Consider the following 22,346-nt stretch of genomic DNA (forward strand, 5'->3'; position numbering starts at 1 on the left):
CTTGTCCCCAACAAAACTATTACTCGCTCCTGCCCTCATCATTCCCCCTGACATGACCCTCACCTTTGCTCCTTCAAGTGCAAGGGACCACAAATTGAGCATATCTGGCCCACAACTAGTTTAGCCTTCCATCACCAGATATGGCAGGAACAGATCGAGTGCTATCGGACCTCACTCTGCTCTGCCAAAGCCACCCACTACTCCAGGATCACCCTGGATGGCAAATATAACCCGGCTTCTTTTCTCCACTATCAACCATCTCCTGAAACCCCTCTCCCATGCCCGCTCCTTCCTCCCATGCAACAACGAGTACGAAGAGCTCATGGATTTCTTTGTCACTAAGATTGCAACCATCTGTTCAGCTGCCTCTGCTGCTTCCGCACCTTCCCCTAGCACACCGGGCCAAACCTGCCCCCAGGCTCTTCCCTTACTGAGTGCTGATCCTGTGTCTTTGTCTAGTTTCTCTCCTATCTCCCTGCTGCACTCTCTGATCTCAGCTTGTCCATGAGACCCATCCCCTGCTCTCTTGACCTCCCTCCCACCAAACTGTGGACCACCCAACTTCCCTTCCTGCCGCCATGCTAATTGACATAAATTATTCCCTCTCTGCATGTACTGACCATCTATCAAAACTGCTCTTGAGAGACCTGTAGCTGGACAGCAGAGAAGGGGCAGCAGAGAGAGAGAGCAGCAAAGGGGTGGGCAGCTGAGAGGGCGCTGCACAGAGAGGGAGCAGCAAAGGGGGCGCTGCACAGAGAGGGGGCAGCAGAGGGGGCACTGCACAGAGAGGGGGCAGCATTGGAGGTGCTGCATAGAGAGGGGGCAGCAGAGGGGGCACTGCACAGAGAAGGGGCAGCAGAGGGGGCGCTGCACAGAGAGGGGGAAGCAGTGGAGGTGCTGCACAGAGAGGGGGCAGCAGAGGGGGCACTGCACAGAGAAGGGGCAGCAGAGAGGGCGCTGCACAGAGAGGGCAGCAGAGGGCGCTGCACAGAGAGGGGGCAGTAGAGAGGGCAGTGCACAGAGAGGGGGCAGTAGAGGGGGCGCTGAACAGAGCGAGGGCAGCAGAGCGGGTGCTGCACAGAGAGGGGGCAGCAGAGGGGGCGCTGCATAGAGAGGGGCCAGCAGAGGGGGCGCTGCACAGAGAGGGAGCAGCAGAGGGGGCGCTGCACAGAGAGGGGGCAGCAGAGGGGCTGCTGCACAGAGAGAGGGCAGCAGAGGGGGCGCTGCACAGAGAGGGGGCAGCAGAGGGGGCGCTGCACAGAGAGGGGGCAGCAGAGGGGGCGCTGAACAGAGAGAGGGCAGCAGAGTGGGCGCTGCATAGAGAGGGGGCAGCAGAGGGGGCGCTGCACAGAGAGGGGGCAGCAGAGGGGCTGCTGCACAGAGAGAGGGCAGCAGAGGAGGTGCTGCACAGAGAGGGGGCAGCTCACAGGGGGGCTACGCTCGACACAGGGAGTACAGGCCGAGGCTGAGTTTCCTTGACATGTCCAAACAGCAGTGTTTCAGGAGGCTCAGGTTGTTGTGCCAGGTGGTGGCAGACATCTGCAGCCTCCTAGAAGAAGACCTGCTCCCTTCGGGACCTGGTTGGCCACCAGTGACTGTAAAAGTGAACACAACCCTCAACCTTTTTGCCTCCGGATCCTTCCAGGACACGACCGGAGACATATCCAGGATCTCCCAGTCGGCGGCCCAACAATGTATAAGACAGGTGAGTGATGGCCTGTTTGCCAAGGCTGGCAATTGTGTCAACATCACCTGAGGTGAGGCTAGTCAGAATGAGCGGACACTCGGGCTTGCATCTCTGGCTGGCTTCCCACAGGTGCAGGGCATCATCGACTGCACGCACGTTGCAATCTGTGCACCCCAGATCAACCAGGAGTATTCGTCAACCACAAGGGCTTCCAATCCATCAATGTGCAGCTGCTGTGCAACCACAAGGTTCCCGGGGAGCTGCCACGGTGCTTTCATCCTGCAGTAGTCCAAGCTCTCTGATGTCTTTGGAGCTGCAAGCAGACTTAAGGCATGGCTGCTAGGAGACAAAGGTTACCCACTTCAAACTTGGCCGATGACACCCGTGAAAACCAACCAATGAAGCCCAAGAGCAGTACAACAAAAGCCATATGTCAACCAGATGTGTCACAATCGGCATGCTCAAGATGCGCTTCAGGTGCCTGAACAGACCTGGAGGCGCCCTTCATTACGCACCAGCCAGGGTGTCCAGAATGATCGTGGTGTCCTGTGCTCTGCACATCATTGCGCAGGATAGGCTCCACAGGAGGAACAAGGCGCTGAGCGCACACCATCTACAGGTGGATCCGAGGAGGAAGAGGAGCAGGAGCAAGAGGAATATGGCAACCCCAATGTAGCACCAGCCACTCACATTGCTGTCCGGGTGCCAGGGATTCCCTTATGGCTGTAAGGTTCAGTTAGATGCCAGCACTGGACCGATGTAGCAATCACACCCAACAGCCACTCTCCTCGCTCCTCTCCTCAGACCCACTAAAACAAAGCAGTTCAAAAACAACCCATCACCTATTACACATCCATTGATCTGTCATCCTATTTAAGGTATCCAGAGACGTTGTGATCAAGGGCTGCATGATCTCATTTGATTGCCGTGATTGATGTGCCATGAGGAATTGTACTCACCCTTCCTGACCTGGTTAGGTCATTATAGCGCTTCCTGCACTGAATCCAGGAACGTGGCACAATGCTCCTGCTGCTCACTTCCTGGGCCACCTCCAGCCAGGCCTCCTTTGTGCCAGCAGCAGGTTTCTTCTTCCCGTTGCTGGCGAAGAGGATCTCTCTCCGGCTCCTGACAGCATTCAGCAGTACATCGAGCGATGCATTATTAAAGTTGGACGCAGCCTTTGAGCGTCCTGAGTCCATTTGTACAATGGCTGTCTCTGGGCAAAAACTCCCAACTCCTCCAAATTCCATCTTTGAAATGGACCTTTAAATACTGGAGTTGAGATTATGTCAGGCAGGTCCGCGCCACGCCCGGTGCCGCGCATTCGATGTCAAACCCGGAAGTAAAATGATAATGAGGTAGCCATGTTAAAATTCCACAGACAGAGATGCTGAAATTCCTTCCGGGTTTCCCACCCGACATTGCACATCCCGCTCCAAACACACCGCGGAGTTATTATTGGGGCCATTGTCTCAGGCTGATCCAAAATGTTCCAAACCTCAGCATTCTATTGGACCCCGACTTTAGCTTCCAACCCCATATCCATTCCATCGCGAAGACTGCCTACTTCCACTTCCGTAACATCACCCACCATGTGCTGCTGAAACCCTCATCCATGCCTCTGTCCCCTCCAGACTCGGCTGTTCTCCTGCCCGGCCTCCAATGTTGCACTCTCCATAACCTTCAGCTCATCCAAATCTCTACTGCCCATATCGTGTCCCACATCCCAAGTCTCACTCACTCATCACCCCTGTCCTTACTGAACTACATTGGCTCCAGGTCCCCCAATCCATTCATGGCCCAGCCTTTCCCTATCTCTGTAACCTACTTCAGCCCTAAAACCTGAGCTTTCTCCTTGTCCTCCCTACAATTGTGTGGTGTGTTCAGAACTCTCAAAGGAATACACATACTCACCTCGTGTGAGGAAACATCAAAGTCAACAGCAAGCAAGAATAATGATGGTGACGCGACCATTAGTCTATTCACGGTATCATTAAACTCCAAACTGGTATCAGAACAGCCTCTTAGCTGCCATTTGTGTACAAACTATTCCAACCTGTGCCACGGTGTGTTTCTGGGTTGAGAGCTAAAGCTGTCTTTCCATTTCAGTTCCACAGATGTTCAGTGAAATGAAAGCGTCATTGGCCGATTTCAAGATGGAACTTTCCCAGATAAAGAGTAACAGTAAGTGTTAAATGCCAGTCAGGATCTCCAGTTCAAAGGGCTCTCTAGTTTTTCAGATGGTCTGCTCATTCTTCGAGGATTGATCTCCAATGCATTTCACACTGGAGTGTTTGGCTTGGTTCAAATTTTGAACCAATCAAGTATAAGTGGATTTGATTGGTTCACATTTCCCATGGGCCCATTATAAAAGCACTACAGATTTTTATGCTGTGAACACATTGGGGGAATTCCCAGAGAAGAAAATTAAATAGATAATAAATGAGTGTCCATGTACTGTACAATTAAAATCAATAGAATCTTACAGCACGGTAGGAGGTCATTCAGCCCATCACGTGTGCTGGCTCTCTGGGATTACAACAGTGACTACACTTCAAAGTACTTCATTGGCTGTAAAGCACTTTGAGACGTCCGGTGGTCGTGAAAGGCACTGTATAAATAAAAGTCTTTCTTTTTTTCCGACATTATTTCTGGTTGGCCATTCCATGTCATAAAAACCGTTTGTATAAAACAATTCCTAACCTCTCCCTTCATTGTGTTGCTGATCATCTTCAAATCTTCAGTTGATGCCCTCCAGTTAGCAACTCACCAAACAGTGGAAGCAGTTTTGTCTGTTTTCTCCTGTGAAAATCTCTCATGTTCGAAAGCAAAATTGATCTTGTTCTACAAACAGTGCCACACGATCTCAAGTGTTCTTCCTCTTTCAGTTACAGGAACGTCTGAGGAGACAAGAAGCTCAGTCGCTGAACTTAGGACTGACATTTCACAGCTGAAGGAGAGTAAGTTTAATAACCATCAGAGGGACCTTTGATCTCCAATTATTCATACTGGAAACTATCAGAATGGTGACACTGGGATCGGGTGGATTGTAAATACTGCACAGATACTGATCACTGGCTCTGGTTACTACAGACATTTATATTGATGCACAGAGTGGGATTAAACGGAATGGAATGAACAGAGTGCCTTATTTGGGAGTTTGTAAAGAGTGGAAATTTGGAGAAGAGGGGGAAGAAGTTGCTGCTTGTTGCCTACGCTACTTGTAGTGCTTTGTGTTACAGGCAGATATTTAATTTCAGTACCCTTAACCTAATCTAGATCAAGTAAGTAGTCAAGAAACTACACTATAAACTAAGTTACCTAAATACAAATTTATTGAATAAAACAAGCTCATATTGGGATGGCAGTGTAGGTGGTGTGCCGCAACTGCAGCATGTGGGAGTTTGTGGAGAGCTTTGTGATCCCGAACAACCACGTTTGCAGTAAGTGCCTGCATCTTGAGGAACTTCAGCTCAGAGTTTTTGAGCTGGAGTCTGAGGTACAGACATTGCGGGGCATCAGGGATGGGGAGAGTTACCTGGGTACTTTGATCCAAGAGGCAGTCACACCCCTTAGGTTAGATAGTGGTACAGGTCTGGTTAGTGGTCAGGGACAGGAGGGTGTGATTGCAACTCAGGCAGGTAAGGGGACTCCAGGTACAGTGCTGGAGGAGCCTCGGCCTTTGCCGTTGTCCAACAACTATGAGGTTCTTGCTCCGTGTGTGGATGAGGGAAAAGCCTGCAGGATGGATGAGCAAGCTGACCTGGGTGGGTAAGGCCTCCTGTGCCGACGCCTGTTGGCCCTTCTCCATCTGGCCATGATTGGCACTGGGGGCGCTGCACAGAGAGGGGCAGTAGAGGGGGCGCTGCACAGAGAGGGGGCAGCAGAGGGGGCGCTGCACAGAGAGGGGGCAGCAGAGGGGGCACTGCACAGAGAGGGGGCAGTAAAGGAGGTGCTGCACAGAGAGGGGGCAGCAGAGGGGGCGCTGCACAGAGAGGGGGCACTGCACAGAGAGGGGGCAGTAAAGGGGGTGCTGCACAGAGAGGGGGCAGCAGACGGGGCGCTGCACAGAGAGGGGGCAGCAGAGGGGGCGCTGCACAGAGAGGGGGCAGCAGAGGGGGCGCTGCACAGAGAGGGGGCAGCAGAGGGGGCGCTGCACAGAGAGGGGGCAGCAGAGGGGGCGCTGCACAGAGAGGGGGCAGCAGAGTGGGCGCTGCACAGAGAGGGGGCAGCAGAGGGGGCGCTGCACAGAGAGGGGGCAGCAGAGGGGGCGCTGCACAGAGAGGGGGCAGCAGAGGAGGTGCTGCACAGAGACGGGGCAGAAGAGGGGGCGCTGCACAGAGAGGGGGCAGCAGAGGGGGCGCTGCACAGAGAGGGGGCAGCAGAGGGGGTGCTGCACAGAGACGGGGCAGCAGAGAAGGTGCTGCACAGAGAGGGGGCAGCTCACAGGGGGCCCTACCCTCGACACAGGGCGTACAGGCCGAGGCTGAGTTTCCTTGACATGTCCGAACAGCAGTGTTTCAGGAGGCTCAGGTTGTCATGTCAGGTGGTGGCAGACATCTGCAGCCTCCTAGAAGAAGACCTGCTCCCTTCTGGACCTGGTTGGCCACCAGTGGCTGTAAAAGTGACCACAACCCTCAACCTTTTTACCTCCGGATCCTTCCAGGACACGACCGGAGACATATCCAGGATCTCCCAGTCGGCAGCCCAACAATATATAAGAGAGGTGAGTGATGGCCTGTTTGCCAAGGCTGGCAATTGTGTCAACATCACCTGAGGTGAGGCTAGTCAGAATGAGCGGACACTCGGGTTTGTATCTCTGGCTGGCTTCCCATAGGTGCAGGGCATCATCGACTGCACACACGTGGCAATCCGTGCACCCCAGATCAACCAGGAGTATTCGTCAACCACAAGGGCTTCCAATCCATCAATGTGCAGCTGCTGTGCAACCGCAAGGTTCCCGGGGAGCTGCCACGGTGCTTTCATCCTGCGGTAGTCCAAGCTCTCTGATGTCTTTGGAGCTGCAAGCAGACTTAAGGCATGGCTGCTAGGAGACAAAGGTTACCCACTTCAAACTTGGCCGATGACACCCGTGAAAACACACCAATGAAGCCCAAGAGCAGTACAACAAAAGCCATATGACAACCAGATGTGTCACTTAGCAAGCAATCGGCATGCTCTAGATGCGCTTTAGGTGCCTGGACACATCTGGAGGCACCCTTTGTTAAGTATGTGTATTGTATTGAACAATTAACACAAAGACTTAAACGTATAACTCAAACAGGTCTTTACTGGTTGGAGGTAGGGACTACACGTAGGTCTTTACTTCATGCCCACAGGCGGGAACTGAGGGGAGATCAGTACCCACAGTACTATTTATACCCCTATGGCCAGGAGTGGTACTGCGTATCACTACGCCCTACAAGTAGTGCAGTCCTGTCCATAGGTTTAAAGTAGCACACATATTACATACACAACATTCCTCCCTTCTTAGCTTTACAGTCATCTCCCCATTTAACATAACGTAATAACATATATACATATATAACTTCAGGTTTACATAACAGAATAACATAGATACATAGATAACTTCATGTCAAAACAGATCACAGATTCAGTCTCTGCGGAAAACAGTTCACAGATTCAATCTCTGCGGAAAATAGTTCACAGATTCAGTCTCTGTGGTGTAGTCAGTTCACGTTGCTGGAGTGACTCATTCAATAGTCCTTCCATGGATTTAACAGCTTGAACTTCCGAACTGATTTGGCTCCGTTCGGAGGGACCACGTGTGTGATCTGGTAGGGGTGATAATGGTTCAGATGGTTATCATCTTCTGCTTCGTCTTTTCCTTTTCTGCTTCTTAGAGACTCTCTGGGCTCCCCTGTCAGCTGCCAGCTGTAGCGCCACCATCTCCCTATGTTCCTTAGACTTTAAGTGATTCATCCTGATTTCTGCACTTTGGGAGTTTTCATCACAAGTTGGGCAGTCCAGGTCACTATAATATTCAGTGTCACTCAATAGCTCACGGTAATATTCGGTGTCGTCCTGATCTAGGCCAGCGAGAGGGTCTTCTATTTCCTCCATACCCAGCTGGGCGTTAGCCAGCTTTTGTTCCAAGTCCAGACATCTTTCCTGAAGAGACTTCTTCATGCGTACCTCTTCATCCAGCTTTTTCTGGGCTTTCAGCAAGTCGTTTACTAATGACCTCATTTGAGATTTTACTACTTCAACTTCTTTTGGAGATTGATTGATCGGACTATTCAATCCCTCTACCGGAGCAGCTGTTTCAGCGGTCTGTTGTTCTACGTTGACGTGAGTCAGCGTACTTTTGGCATCCAAGGGCTGCTCTGTTGCAGTCATCTCAGTCTGTGTTGCCACCTCAGCTCTTCCAATAACCTTTGAGAGCTCCGAACCCCTTTCGTTTGAATATTGAAGTTCGTGTTCAAGTTTTTCCCATTTCAGAGTCCTGTCCTTCAGCATATGCAGGAGTTGGCTGACCGTTAACTCCTCTGACATCAGACGTTTTGTGTGCTCCTGCTCCATTTGCTCCAGCAGCTGCTTCTGTTGTCTTTCCAGATGTTCCCACTCTATATCAAAGAACTCTTTCGTCGCATTCATCTCTTGCTCAAAACGGCGAATCATTTGTTCTAATTGCTGTTGCAGTTTGAAATGGAGTTGAGTTGGAGCCCGGTGTCCCTCAGAAATGTGCATGTCAGTAGACTGGACAGACTCAGAATTCTCTATCTCAGTGGAATTCTGTGCTGAAACTTTGTCTTTTGCACACGGGTTGGTCTTACCATCATCAGTTCCAGAGTCTGGGTTGATTATGTTCACCGAGTTCTCACTCGTTATTGTTTGTAGGAAATGCCAGTCGATATTCATTTTCCTAATCCACTCCCATCCTGGTAGAGGAGGACCTCCTTCAGATAGCACATATAAGTCCATTATTTGACTTTCTTCGCCCTTGTGGACCACTGTGACCTCAATTTTCCCGATGGGGTACACTCTTTGCCCCGTGTATGTTTTCAATATGAGCTCCGTATCCTGTAGGGGAATATGTTGGAATAACCTTCCATAATCTTTCTTATTTATGACCGTCAATGCCGATCCAGTGTCCAATTCCAGTTTTACTTGGACTCCTTCTATCTGAAGAGTGACCCAAATTGTCTGGAGGTCTGCACCCTTACCCACGTTGAGTACCCTTAAGCTAGCCAGTTCAATACTGCTTAAGCCAGCCAGTTCATTACTACTAGCATCTGAATCGGACTCCTGTTTGGCCACCTTGTGTACTTTTGCGTATTTTCCTTGCGGTGACTTCTTGTTGCTGGTCTTCTTCCCTGACCTGCATACTCTAGCTATGTGTCCAAGCCTACCACAAGTTCTACATTCTTGGTTTTTAAACCAACACTGGTTCTGATCATGCGTTGTCTTTCCACAACGATAACATTTTCCAGAACTCACACCCAATTTGTGTGCACTGAGCTCCAGTGACCGTAGCTGCATTACTGCCGTGCCTCTTGCTGCGGCTTCGTGTGCTGCTGCCATAGTGACCGCCTTCTCAAGCGTCAGCTCATTCTCCTCGAGCAGTCGCTTTTGTGTATCCTGTTTAAATAAACCACACACAAATTTGTCTCGTAGTGCATCTGTCAGTCCCGTTCCAAACTGGCAATATTTCGCTAATTTACGCAATTCCAGCAAATATTCAGCATTGCTTTCATGCTGTAGCTGCCTTCTGTCGTAAAATTTAAATCGTTCCGCTAGCATCAGCGGCGTGGGGTTTAGATGATCTTTCAGGACAGTAACAATCTCATAGAACGTCTTATCCGCCGGTTCATCTGGTGATAACAGGTGTTTCAATTGCCCGTATGTCTTCGCACCCATTAAATTTAATAAGGTTAGAGCTTTATCTTGGTCACGAATTTTATTGGCCTTACAATAATTTTTTACTCTTTCAACATATATGGCCCAATCTTCGAGGTCACTATCAAAGGTACTAATATTCCCGTGTTTAGGCATTGTAGATTTGCAATTTCTCAGATTTTATTTTCTTTACTTGTTATCAAAAATGGCGGCTTCCCGCTCTTGCCGTCGTCCTCCGCCCACAAAATGGCGGTTTTCCCGCGCTTGGCGGTCTTCACCCGTGCCCCGACGCCGTCTCCCTTCAGCCCCCGAGTGCGGCCCTTATCTTCACCGCGATCGCCCGAGTGCGGCCCTTATCAGCGGATGCGATCGCTGGATCATGAAGTGGCTCCCGACCGAAGCGGCTCTCGGCCCTTATCTTCTGTGCGTTCGATAGCCTGTGCACCGCGGCTCTCGCACCTTGAGCTTCTGCAGCCGCCGCGCCTTTCAGTCCGAGTGCGGCCCTTATCTTTGGTCCCGATCGCTGGCCTGCACTGCGCCTCGCACTTGAAAGCGGCTTATCTCCGATCGCGATCGATGGCCCTTATCTCCTCCGACTTCCCCAGCCCTGTCTTTGCAGCCAACACTGCACGGCTTACCCCACCACCTAGGTTGAACAAGGAAACTGCAGAAAGACTTCTGTCAGTCGCTGGGAGCTGTCAGGATGGCTGCTGCACTCCAGTGCTCAGTCGCTGATGGAGGCTTCAGAGTCCTAAAGCCTGTCGCTTCTAGTGGGGTGGTGAGGTTTGAAACTTCTCTTCAACTGCCGCAGGGTAAGAACCTGACTCATCGCCAGTGTTAAGTATGTGTATTGTATTGAACAATTAACACAAAGACTTAAACGTATAACTCAAACAGGTCTTTACTGGTTGGAGGTAGGGACTACACGTAGGTCTTTACTTCATGCCCACAGGCGGGAACTGAGGGGAGATCAGTACCCACAGTACTATTTATACCCCTATGGCCAGGAGTGGTACTGCGTATCACTACGCCCTACAAGTAGTGCAGTCCTGTCCATAGGTTTAAAGTAGCACACATATTACATACACAACATTCCTCCCTTCTTAGCTTTACAGTCATCTCCCCATTTAACATAACGTAATAACATATATACATATATAACTTCAGGTTTACATAACAGAATAACATAGATACATAGATAACTTCATGTCAAAACAGATCACAGATTCAGTCTCTGCGGAAAACAGTTCACAGATTCAATCTCTGCGGAAAATAGTTCACAGATTCAGTCTCTGTGGTGTAGTCAGTTCACGTTGCTGGAGTGACTCATTCAATAGTCCTTCCATGGATTTAACAGCTTGAACTTCCGAACTGATTTGGCTCCGTTCGGAGGGACCACGTGTGTGATCTGGTAGGGGTGATAATGGTTCAGATGGTTATCATCTTCTGCTTCGTCTTTTCCTTTTCTGCTTCTTAGAGACTCTCTGGGCTCCCCTGTCAGCTGCCAGCTGTAGCGCCACCATCTCCCTATGTTCCTTAGACTTTAAGTGATTCATCCTGATTTCTGCACTTTGGGAGTTTTCATCACAAGCTGGGCAGTCCAGGTCACTATAATATTCAGTGTCACTCAATAGCTCACGGTAATATTCGGTGTCGTCCTGATCTAGGCCAGCGAGAGGGTCTTCTATTTCCTCCATACCCAGCTGGGCGTTAGCCAGCTTTTGTTCCAAGTCCAGACATCTTTCCTGAAGAGACTTCTTCATGCGTACCTCTTCATCCAGCTTTTTCTGGGCTTTCAGCAAGTCGTTTACTAATGACCTCATTTGAGATTTTACTACTTCAACTTCTTTTGGAGATTGATTGATCGGACTATTCAATCCCTCTACCGGAGCAGCTGTTTCAGCGGTCTGTTGTTCTACGTTGACGTGAGTCAGCGTACTTTTGGCATCCAAGGGCTGCTCTGTTGCAGTCATCTCAGTCTGTGTTGCCACCTCAGCTCTTCCAATAACCTTTGAGAGCTCCGAACCCCTTTCGTTTGAATATTGAAGTTCGTGTTCAAGTTTTTCCCATTTCAGAGTCCTGTCCTTCAGCATATGCAGGAGTTGGCTGACCGTTAACTCCTCTGACATCAGACGTTTTGTGTGCTCCTGCTCCATTTGCTCCAGCAGCTGCTTCTGTTGTCTTTCCAGATGTTCCCACTCTATATCAAAGAACTCTTTCGTCGCATTCATCTCTTGCTCAAAACGGCGAATCATTTGTTCTAATTGCTGTTGCAGTTTGAAATGGAGTTGAGTTGGAGCCCGGTGTCCCTCAGAAATGTGCATGTCAGTAGACTGGACAGACTCAGAATTCTCTATCTCAGTGGAATTCTGTGCTGAAACTTTGTCTTTTGCACACGGGTTGGTCTTACCATCATCAGTTCCAGAGTCTGGGTTGATTATGTTCACCGAGTTCTCACTCGTTATTGTTTGTAGGAAATGCCAGTCGATATTCATTTTCCTAATCCACTCCCATCCTGGTAGAGGAGGACCTCCTTCAGATAGCACATATAAGTCCATTATTTGACTTTCTTCGCCCTTGTGGACCACTGTGACCTCAATTTTCCCGATGGGGTACACTCTTTGCCCCGTGTATGTTTTCAATATGAGCTCCGTATCCTGTAGGGGAATATGTTGGAATAACCTTCCATAATCTTTCTTATTTATGACCGTCAATGCCGATCCAGTGTCCAATTCCAGTTTTACTTGGACTCCTTCTATCTGAAGAGTGACCCAAATTGTCTGGAGGTCTGCACCCTTACCCACGTTGAGTACCCTTAAGCTAGCCAGTTCAATACTGCTTAAGCCAGCCAGTTCATTACTACTAGCATCTGAATCGGACTCCTGTTTGGCCACCTTGTGTACTTTTGCGTATTTTCCTTGCGGTGACTTCTTGTTGCTGGTCTTCTTCCCTGACCTGCATACTCTAGCTATGTGTCCAAGCCTACCACAAGTTCTACATTCTTGGTTTTTAAACCAACACTGGTTCTGATCATGCGTTGTCTTTCCACAACGATAACATTTTCCAGAACTCACACCCAATTTGTGTGCACTGAGCTCCAGTGACCGTAGCTGCATTACTGCCGTGCCTCTTGCTGCGGCTTCGTGTGCTGCTGCCATAGTGACCGCCTTCTCAAGCGTCAGCTCATTCTCCTCGAGCAGTCGCTTTTGTGTATCCTGTTTAAATAAACCACACACAAATTTGTCTCGTAGTGCATCTGTCAGTCCCGTTCCAAACTGGCAATATTTCGCTAATTTACGCAATTCCAGCAAATATTCAGCATTGCTTTCATGCTGTAGCTGCCTTCTGTCGTAAAATTTAAATCGTTCCGCTAGCATCAGCGGCGTGGGGTTTAGATGATCTTTCAGGACAGTAACAATCTCATAGAACGTCTTATCCGCCGGTTCATCTGGTGATAACAGGTGTTTCAATTGCCCGTATGTCTTCGCACCCATTAAATTTAATAAGGTTAGAGCTTTATCTTGGTCACGAATTTTATTGGCCTTACAATAATTTTTTACTCTTTCAACATATATGGCCCAATCTTCGAGGTCACTATCAAAGGTACTAATATTCCCGTGTTTAGGCATTGTAGATTTGCAATTTCTCAGATTTTATTTTCTTTACTTGTTATCAAAAATGGCGGCTTCCCGCTCTTGCCGTCGTCCTCCGCCCACAAAATGGCGGTTTTCCCGCGCTTGGCGGTCTTCACCCGTGCCCCGACGCCGTCTCCCTTCAGCCCCCGAGTGCGGCCCTTATCTTCACCGCGATCGCCCGAGTGCGGCCCTTATCAGCGGATGCGATCGCTGGATCATGAAGTGGCTCCCGACCGAAGCGGCTCTCGGCCCTTATCTTCTGTGCGTTCGATAGCCTGTGCACCGCGGCTCTCGCACCTTGAGCTTCTGCAGCCGCCGCGCCTTTCAGTCCGAGTGCGGCCCTTATCTTTGGTCCCGATCGCTGGCCTGCACTGCGCCTCGCACTTGAAAGCGGCTTATCTCCGATCGCGATCGATGGCCCTTATCTCCTCCGACTTCCCCAGCCCTGTCTTTGCAGCCAACACTGCACGGCTTACCCCACCACCTAGGTTGAACAAGGAAACTGCAGAAAGACTTCTGTCAGTCGCTGGGAGCTGTCAGGATGGCTGCTGCACTCCAGTGCTCAGTCGCTGATGGAGGCTTCAGAGTCCTAAAGCCTGTCGCTTCTAGTGGGGTGGTGAGGTTTGAAACCTCTCTTCAACTGCCGCAGGGTAAGAACCTGACTCATCGCCAGTGTTAAGTATGTGTATTGTATTGAACAATTAACACAAAGACTTAAACGTATAACTCAAACAGGTCTTTACTGGTTGGAGGTAGGGACTACACGTAGGTCTTTACTTCATGCCCACAGGCGGGAACTGAGGGGAGATCAGTACCCACAGTACTATTTATACCCCTATGGCCAGGAGTGGTACTGCGTATCACTACGCCCTACAAGTAGTGCAGTCCTGTCCATAGGTTTAAAGTAGCACACATATTACATACACAACACCCTTCATTATGCACCAGCCAGGGTGTCCAGAATGATCATGGTGTGCTGCGCGCTGCACATCATTGCGCAGGATAGGCTCCACATGAGGAACAAGGCGCTGAGTGCACACCATCTACAAGTGGATCCGAGGAGGAAGAGGAGCAGGAGCAAGAGGAATATGGCAACCCCAATGCAGCACCAGCCACTCACATTGCTGTCCGGGTGCCAGGGAATCCCTTATGGCTGTAAGGTTCAGTTAGATGCCAGCACTGGACCGATGTAGCAATCACACCCAACAGCCACTCTCCTCGCTCCTCTCCTCAATCCCACTAAAACAAAGCAGTTCTATAAACAACCAATCACCTATTACGCATCCATTGATCTGTCATCCTATTTAAGGTATCCAGAGATGTTGTGATCAAGGGCTGCATGGTCTCATTTGATTGCCGTGATTGATGTGCCATGAGGAATTGTACTCACCCTTCCTGACCTGGTTAGGTCATTATAGCGCTTCCTGCACTGAATCCAGGAACGTGGCACAATGCTCCTGCTGCTCACTTCCTGGGTCACCTCCAGCCATGCCTCCTTTGTGCCAGCAGCAGGTTTCTTCTTCCCGTTGCTGGCGAAGAGGATCTCTCTCCGGCTCCTGACAGCATTCAGCAGTACATCGAGCGATGCATTATTAAAGTTGGACGCAGCCTTTGAGCGTCCTGAGTCCATTTGTACAATGGCTGTCTCTGGGCAAAAACTCCCAACTCCTTCAAATTCCATCTTTGAAATGGACCTTTAAATACTGGAGTTGAGATTATGTCAGGCAGGTCCGCACCACGCCCGGTGCCCCGCATTCGATGTCAAACTTGGAGGCAAATGATAATAAAGTAGCTACACTAAAATGCCACAGACAGAGGTGCTAAAATTCCTTCCTGATTTCCTACCCGACATTGCACATCCCGCTCCAAACACACCGCGGAGTTATTATTGGGGCCATTGTCTCAGGCTGGTCCAAAATGTTCCAAACCTCAGCATTCTATTGGACCCCGACTTCAGCTTCCAACCCCATATCCTTTCCATCGCGAAGACTGCCTACTTCCACTTCCGTAACATCACCCACCATGTGCTGCTGAAACCCTCATCCATGCCTCTGTCCCCTCCAGACTCGGCTGTTCTCCTGCCCGGCCTCCAATGTTGCACTCTCCATAACCTTCAGCTCATCCAAATCTCTACTGCCCATATCGTGTCCCACATCCCAAGTCTCACTCACTCATCACCCCTGTCCTTACTGAACTACATTGGCTCCAGGTCCCCCAATCCATTCATGGCCCAGCCTTTCCCTATCTCTGTAACCTACTTCAGCCCTAAAACCTGAGCTTTCTCCTTGTCCTCCCTACAATTGTGTTGTGTGTTCAGAACTCTCAAAGGAATACACATCCTCACCTCGTGTGAGGAACATCAAAGTCAACAACAAGCAAGAATAATGATGGTGACAGGACCATTAGTCTATTCACGATATCATTAAACTCCAATCTGGTATCAGAACAGTCTCTTGGCTGCCATTTGTGTACAAACTATTCTAACCTGTGCCACGGTGTGTTTCTGGGTTGGGAGCTAAAGCTGTCTTTCTATTTCAGTTCCACAGGTGTTCAGTGAAATGAAAGCGTCATTGGCCAATTTCAAGATGGAACTTTCCCAGATAAAGAGTAACAGTAAGTGTTAAATGCCAGTCAGGATCTCCAGTTCAAAGGGCTCTCTAGTTTTTCAGATGGTCTGCTCATTCTTCGAGGATTGATCTCCAGTGCATTTCACACTGGAGTGTTTTGCTTGGTTCAAATTTTGAACCAATCAAGTATAAGTGGATTTCACAGAATCACAGAATCACAGAAACCCCACAGTGCAGATAGAGGCCATTTCGGCCCACCGAGCCTGCACCGACACATATCCCACCCGATTCCCGTAACCCCTACACCAACACATATCCCACCCTATCCCCGTAACCCCATGTATTTAATCCCCCTAACACTAAGGGTCAATTTATCATAGCCAATCAACCTAACCCGCACATCTTTGGACTGTGGGAGGAAACCGGAGCACCCGGAGGAAACCCACGCAAACACGGGGAGAATGTGCAAACTCCACACAGACAGTCGCCCGAGGCTGGATTCGAACCCGGGTCCCTGGCGCTGTGAGGCAACAGTGCTAACCACTATGCCACCGTGCTGCCCACTGTTTGATTGGTTCACACTTCCCATCGGCCCATTATAAAAGCACTACAGATTTTTATGCTGTGAACACATTGGGGGAATTCCCAGAGAAGAAAATTAAATAGATAATAAATGAGTGTCCATGTACTGTACAATTAAAATCAATAGAATCTTACAGCACGGAAGGAGGTCATTCAGCCCATCATGTGTGCTGGCTCTCCGGGATTACAACAGTGACTACACTTCAAAAGTACTTCATTGGCTGTAAAGCACTTTGAGACGTCTGGTGGTCGTGAAAGACGCTGTATAAATAATAGTCTTTCTTTCTTTTTTTCCGCCACTATTTCTGGTTGGCCATTCCAGGTCTTAAAAACCATTTGCATAAAACAATTCCTAACCTCTCCCTTCATTGTGTTGCTGATCACCTTCAAATCTTCAGTTGATGCCCTCCAGTTACCAACTCGCCAACCAGTGGAAACAGTTTTGTCTGTTTTCTCCTGTGAAAATCTCTCGTGTTCGAAAGCAAAATTGATCTTGTTCTACAAACAGTGCCACACGATCTCAAGTGTTGTTCCTCTTTCAGTTACAGGAACGTCTGAGGAGACAAGAAGCTCAGTCGCTGAACTTAGGACTGACATTTCACAGCTGAAGGAGAGTAAGTTTAATAACCATCAGTGAGACCTTTGATCTCCAATTATTCATACTGGAAACTATCAGAATGGTGACACTGGGATCAGGTGGATTGTAAATACTGCACAGATACTGATCACTGGCTCTGGTTACTACAGACATTTATATTGATGCACAGAGTGGGATTAAACGGAATGGAATGAACAGAGTGCTTTATTTGGGAGTTTGGAAAGAGTGGAAATTTGGAGAAGAGGGGGAAGGAGTTGCTGCTTCTTGCCTACGCTACTTGTAGTGCTTTGTGTTACAGGCAGATATTTAATTTCAGTACCCTTAACTTAATCTAGATCAAGTAAGTAGTCAAGAAACTACACTATAAACTAAGTTACCTAAATACAAATTTATTAAATAAAACAAGGTCATATTGGGATGGCAGTGTAGGCGGTGTGCCGCAACTGCAGCATGTGGGAGTTTGTGGAGAGCTTTGTGATCCCGGACAACCACGCTTGCAGTAAGTGCCTGCATCTTGAGGAACTTCAGCTCAGAGTTTTTGAGCTGGAGTCTGAGGTACAGACATTGCGGGGCATCAGGGATGGGGAGAGTTACCTGGGTACTTTGATCCAAGAGGCAGTCACACCCCTTAGGTTAGATAGTGGTACAGGTCTGGTTAGTGGTCAGGGACAGGAGGGTGTGATTGCAACTCAGGCAGGTAAGGGGACTCCAGGTACAGTGCTGGAGGAGCCTCGGCCTTTGCCGTTGTCCAACAACTATGAGGTTCTTGCTCCGTGTGTGGATGAGGGAAAAGCCTGCAGGATGGATGAGCAAGCTGACCTGGGTGGGTAAGGCATCCTGTGCCGACGCCTGTTGGCCCTTCTCCATCTGGCCATGACTGGCACTGGGAACGCTGCACAGAGAGGGGCCAGCAGATGGGGCGCTGCACAGAGAGGGGGCAGTAGAGGGGGCGCTGCGCAGAGAGGGGGCAGTGGAGGGGGCGCTGCACAGAGAGGGGGCAGCAAAGGAGGTGCTGCACAGAGAGGGGGCAGCAGAGGGGGCGCTGCACAGAGAGGGGGCACTGCACAGAGAGGGGGCAGCAGAGGGGGCGCTGCACAGAGAGGGGGCAGCAGAGGGGGCGCTGCACAGACAGGGGGCAACAGAGGGGTCGCTGCACAGAGAGGGGGCAGCAGAGGGGGCGCTGCACAGAGAGGGGGCAGCAGAGGGGGCGCTGCACAGAGAGGGGGCAGCAGAGGAGGTGCTGCACAGAGAGGGGGCAGCTCACAGGGGGCGCTACCCTCGACACAGGACGTACAGGCCGAGGCTGAGTTTCCTTGACATGTCCGAACAGCAGTGTTTCAGGAGGCTCAGGTTGTCATGTCAGGTGGTGGCAGACATCTGCAGCCTCCTAGAAGAAGACCTGCTCCCTTCTGGACCTGGTTGGCCACCAGTGGCTGTAAAAGTGACCACAACCCTCAACCTTTTTGCCTCCGGATCCTTCCAGGACACGACCGGAGACATATCCACGATCTCCCAGTTGGCAGCCCAACAATGTATAAGAGAGGTGAGTGATGGCCTGTTTGCCAAGGCTGGCAATTGTGTCGACATCACCTGAGGTGAGGCTAGTCAGAATGAGCGGACACTCGGGTTTGTATCTCTGGCTGGCTTCCCACAGGTGCAGGGCATCATCGACTGCACACACGTGGCAATCCGTGCACCCCAGATCAACCGGGAGTATTCGTCAACCACAAGGGCTTCCAATCCATCAATGTGCAGCTGCTGTGCAACCGCAAGGTTCCCGGGGAGCTGCCACGGTGCTTTCATCCTGCGGTAGTCCAAGCTCTCTGATGTCTTTGGAGCTGCAAGCAGACTTAAGGCATGGCTGCTAGGAGACAAAGGTTACCCACTTCAAACTTGGCCGATGACACCCGTGAAAACCCACCAATGAAGCCCAAGAGCAGTACAACAAAAGCCATATGACAACCAGATGTGTCACTTAGCAAGCAATCGGCATGCTCTAGATGCGCTTCAGGTGCCTGGACACATCTGGAGGCGCCCTTCATTATGCACCAGCCAGGGTGTCCAGAATGATCGTGGTGTGCTGCGCTCTGCACATCATTGCGCAGGATAGGCTCCACAGGAGGAACAAGGCGCTGAGTGCACACCATCTACAGGTGGATCCGAGGAGGAAGAGGAGCAGGAGCAAGAGGAATATGGCAACCCCAATGCAGCACCAGCCACTCACATTGCTGTCCGGGTGCCAGGGATTCCCTTATGGCTGTAAGGTTCAGTTAGATGCCAGCACTGGACCGATGTAGCAATCACACCCAACAGCCACTCTCCTCGCTCCTCTCCTCAGTCCCACTAAAACAAAGCAGTTCTATAGACAACCAATCACCTATTACACATCCATTGATCTGTCATCCTATTTAAGGTATCCAGAGACGTTGTGATCAAGGGCTGCATGGTCTCATTTGATTGCCGTGATTGATGTGCCATGAGGAATTGTACTCACCCTTCCTGACCTGGTTAGGTCATTATAGCGCTTCCTGCACTGAATCCAGGAACGTGGCACAATGCTCCTGCTGCTCACTTCCTGGGCCACCTCCAGCCAGGCCTCCTTTATGCCAGCAGCAGGTTTCTTCTTCCCATTGCTGGCGAAGAGGATCTCTCTCCGGCTCCTGACAGCATTCAGCAGTACATCGAGCGATGCATTATTAAAGTGGGACGCAGCCTTTGAGCGTCCTGAGTCCATTTGTACAATGGCTGTCTCGAGGCAAAAACTCCCAACTCCTCCAAATTCCATCTTTGAAATGGACCTTTAAATACTGGAGTTGAGATTATGTCAGGCAGGTCCGCACCACGCCCGGTGCCCCGCATTCGATGTCAAACTTGGAGGCAAATGATAATAAAGTAGCTACACTAAAATGCCACAGACAGAGGTGCTAAAATTCCTTCCTGATTTCCCACCCGACATTGCACATCCCGCTCCAAACACACCGCGGAGTTATTATTGGGGCCATTGTCTCAGGCTGATCCAAAATGTTCCAAACCTCAGCATTCTATTGGACCCCGACTTTAGCTTCGAACCCCATATCCTTTCCATCGCGAAGACTGCCTACTTCCACTTCCGTAACATCACCCACCATGTGCTGCTGAAACCCTCATCCATGCCTCTGTCCCCTCCAGACTCGGCTGTTCTCCTGCCCGGCCTCCAATGTTGCACTCTCCATAACCTTCAGCTCATCCAAATCTCTACTGCCCATATTGTGTCCCACATCCCAAGTCTCACTCACTCATCACCCCTGTCCTTACTGAACTACATTGGCTCCAGGTCCCCCAATCCATTCATGGCCCAGCCTTTCCCTATCTCTGTAACCTACTTCAGCCCTAAAACCTGAGCTTTCTCCTTGTCCTCCCTACAATTGTGTTGTGTGTTCAGAACTCTCAAAGGAATACACATCCTCACCTCGTGTGAGGAACATCAAAGTCAACAACAAGCAAGAATAATGATGGTGACAGGACCATTAGTCTATTCACGATATCATTAAACTCCAATCTGGTATCAGAACAGTCTCTTGGCTGCCATTTGTGTACAAACTATTCTAACCTGTGCCACGGTGTGTTTCTGGGTTGGGAGCTAAAGCTGTCTTTCTATTTCAGTTCCACAGGTGCTCAGTGAAATGAAAGCGTCATTGGCCGATTTCAAGATGGAACTTTCCCAGATAAAGAGTAACAGTAAGTGTTAAATGCCAGTCAGGATCTCCAGTTCAAAGGGCTCTCTAGTTTTTCAGATGGTCTGCTCATTCTTCGAGGATTGATCTCCAGTGCATTTCACACTGGAGTGTTTTGCTTGGTTCAAATTTTGAACCAATCAAGTATAAGTGGATTTCACAGAATCACAGAATCACAGAAACCCCACAGTGCAGATAGAGGCCATTTCGGCCCACCGAGCCTGCACCGACACATATCCCACCCGATTCCCGTAACCCCTACACCAACACATATCCCACCCTATCCCCGTAAACCCATGTATTTAATCCCCCTAACACTAAGGGTCAATTTATCATAGCCAATCAACCTAACCCGCACATCTTTGGACTGTGGGAGGAAACCGGAGCACCCGGAGGAAACCCACGCAAACACGGGGAGAATGTGCAAACTCCACACAGACAGTCGCCCGAGGCTGGATTCGAACCCGGGTCCCTGGCGCTGTGAGGCAACAGTGCTAACCACTATGCCACCATGCTGCCCACTGTTTGATTGGTTCACACTTCCCATCGGCCCATTATAAAAGCACTACAGATTTTTATGCTGTGAACACATTGGGGGAATTCCCAGAGAAGAAAATTAAATAGATAATAAATGAGTGTCCATGTACTGTACAATTAAAATCAATAGAATCTTACAGCACGGAAGGAGGTCATTCAGCCCATCATGTGTGCTGGCTCTCCGGGATTACAACAGTGACTACACTTCAAAAGTACTTCATTGGCTGTAAAGCACTTTGAGACGTCTGGTGGTCGTGAAAGACGCTGTATAAATAATAGTCTTTCTTTCTTTTTTTCCGCCACTATTTCTGGTTGGCCATTCCAGGTCTTAAAAACCATTTGCATAAAACAATTCCTAACCTCTCCCTTCATTGTGTTGCTGATCACCTTCAAATCTTCAGTTGATGCCCTCCAGTTACCAACTCGCCAACCAGTGGAAACAGTTTTGTCTGTTTTCTCCTGTGAAAATCTCTCGTGTTCGAAAGCAAAATTGATCTTGTTCTACAAACAGTGCCACACGATCTCAAGTGTTGTTCCTCTTTCAGTTACAGGAACGTCTGAGGAGACAAGAAGCTCAGTCGCTGAACTTAGGACTGACATTTCACAGCTGAAGGAGAGTAAGTTTAATAACCATCAGTGAGACCTTTGATCTCCAATTATTCATACTGGAAACTATCAGAATGGTGACACTGGGATCGGGTGGATTGATAATACTGCACAGATACTGATCACTGGCTCTGGTTACTACAGACATTTATATTGGTGCACAGAGTGGGATTAAACGGAGTGGATTGAACAGAGTGCTTTATTTGGGAGTTTGGAAAGAGTGGAAATTTGGAGAAGAGGGGGAAGGAGTTGCTGCTTGTTGCCTACGCTACTTGTAGTGCTTTGTGTTACAGGCAGATATTTAATTTCAGTACCCTTAACCTAATCTAGATCAAGTAAGTAGTCAAGAAACTACACTGTAAACTAAGTTACCTAAATACAAATTTAATTAAATAAAACAAGGTCATATTGGGATTGCAGTGCAGGTGGTGTGCCGCAACTGCAGCATGTGGGAGTTAGTGGAGAGCTTTGTGATCCCGGACAACCACGTTTGCAGTAAGTGCCTGCATCTTGAGGAACTTCAGCTCAGAGATTTTGAGCTGGAGTCTGAGGTACAGACAT

General features: G+C 49.5%; 1 protein-coding gene across 1 annotated transcript in view; it reads left to right on the plus strand.

Annotated features, from left to right (window-relative positions):
* LOC147097576 (uncharacterized) overlaps nt 1-21,819 on the plus strand; it is a 35,546-nt gene extending 13,727 nt beyond the window's left edge. Inside the window, exons 3-8 of the mRNA XM_085971414.1 lie at nt 3,797-3,871; nt 4,576-4,647; nt 15,721-15,795; nt 16,874-16,945; nt 20,572-20,646; nt 21,725-21,819. Of these exons, the coding sequence (XP_085827540.1) occupies nt 3,797-3,871; nt 4,576-4,647; nt 15,721-15,795; nt 16,874-16,945; nt 20,572-20,646; nt 21,725-21,819 (464 nt within the window). The remainder of the gene's footprint in view (nt 1-3,796; nt 3,872-4,575; nt 4,648-15,720; nt 15,796-16,873; nt 16,946-20,571; nt 20,647-21,724) is intronic.
* The last annotated feature ends 527 nt before the right edge of the window (nt 21,820-22,346 follow it).

This window comes from Somniosus microcephalus, chromosome 31, assembly GCF_052327205.1.
Source record: "Somniosus microcephalus isolate GS21.2 chromosome 31, FLI_Smic_1.0, whole genome shotgun sequence".
NCBI lineage: Eukaryota > Metazoa > Chordata > Chondrichthyes > Squaliformes > Somniosidae > Somniosus > Somniosus microcephalus.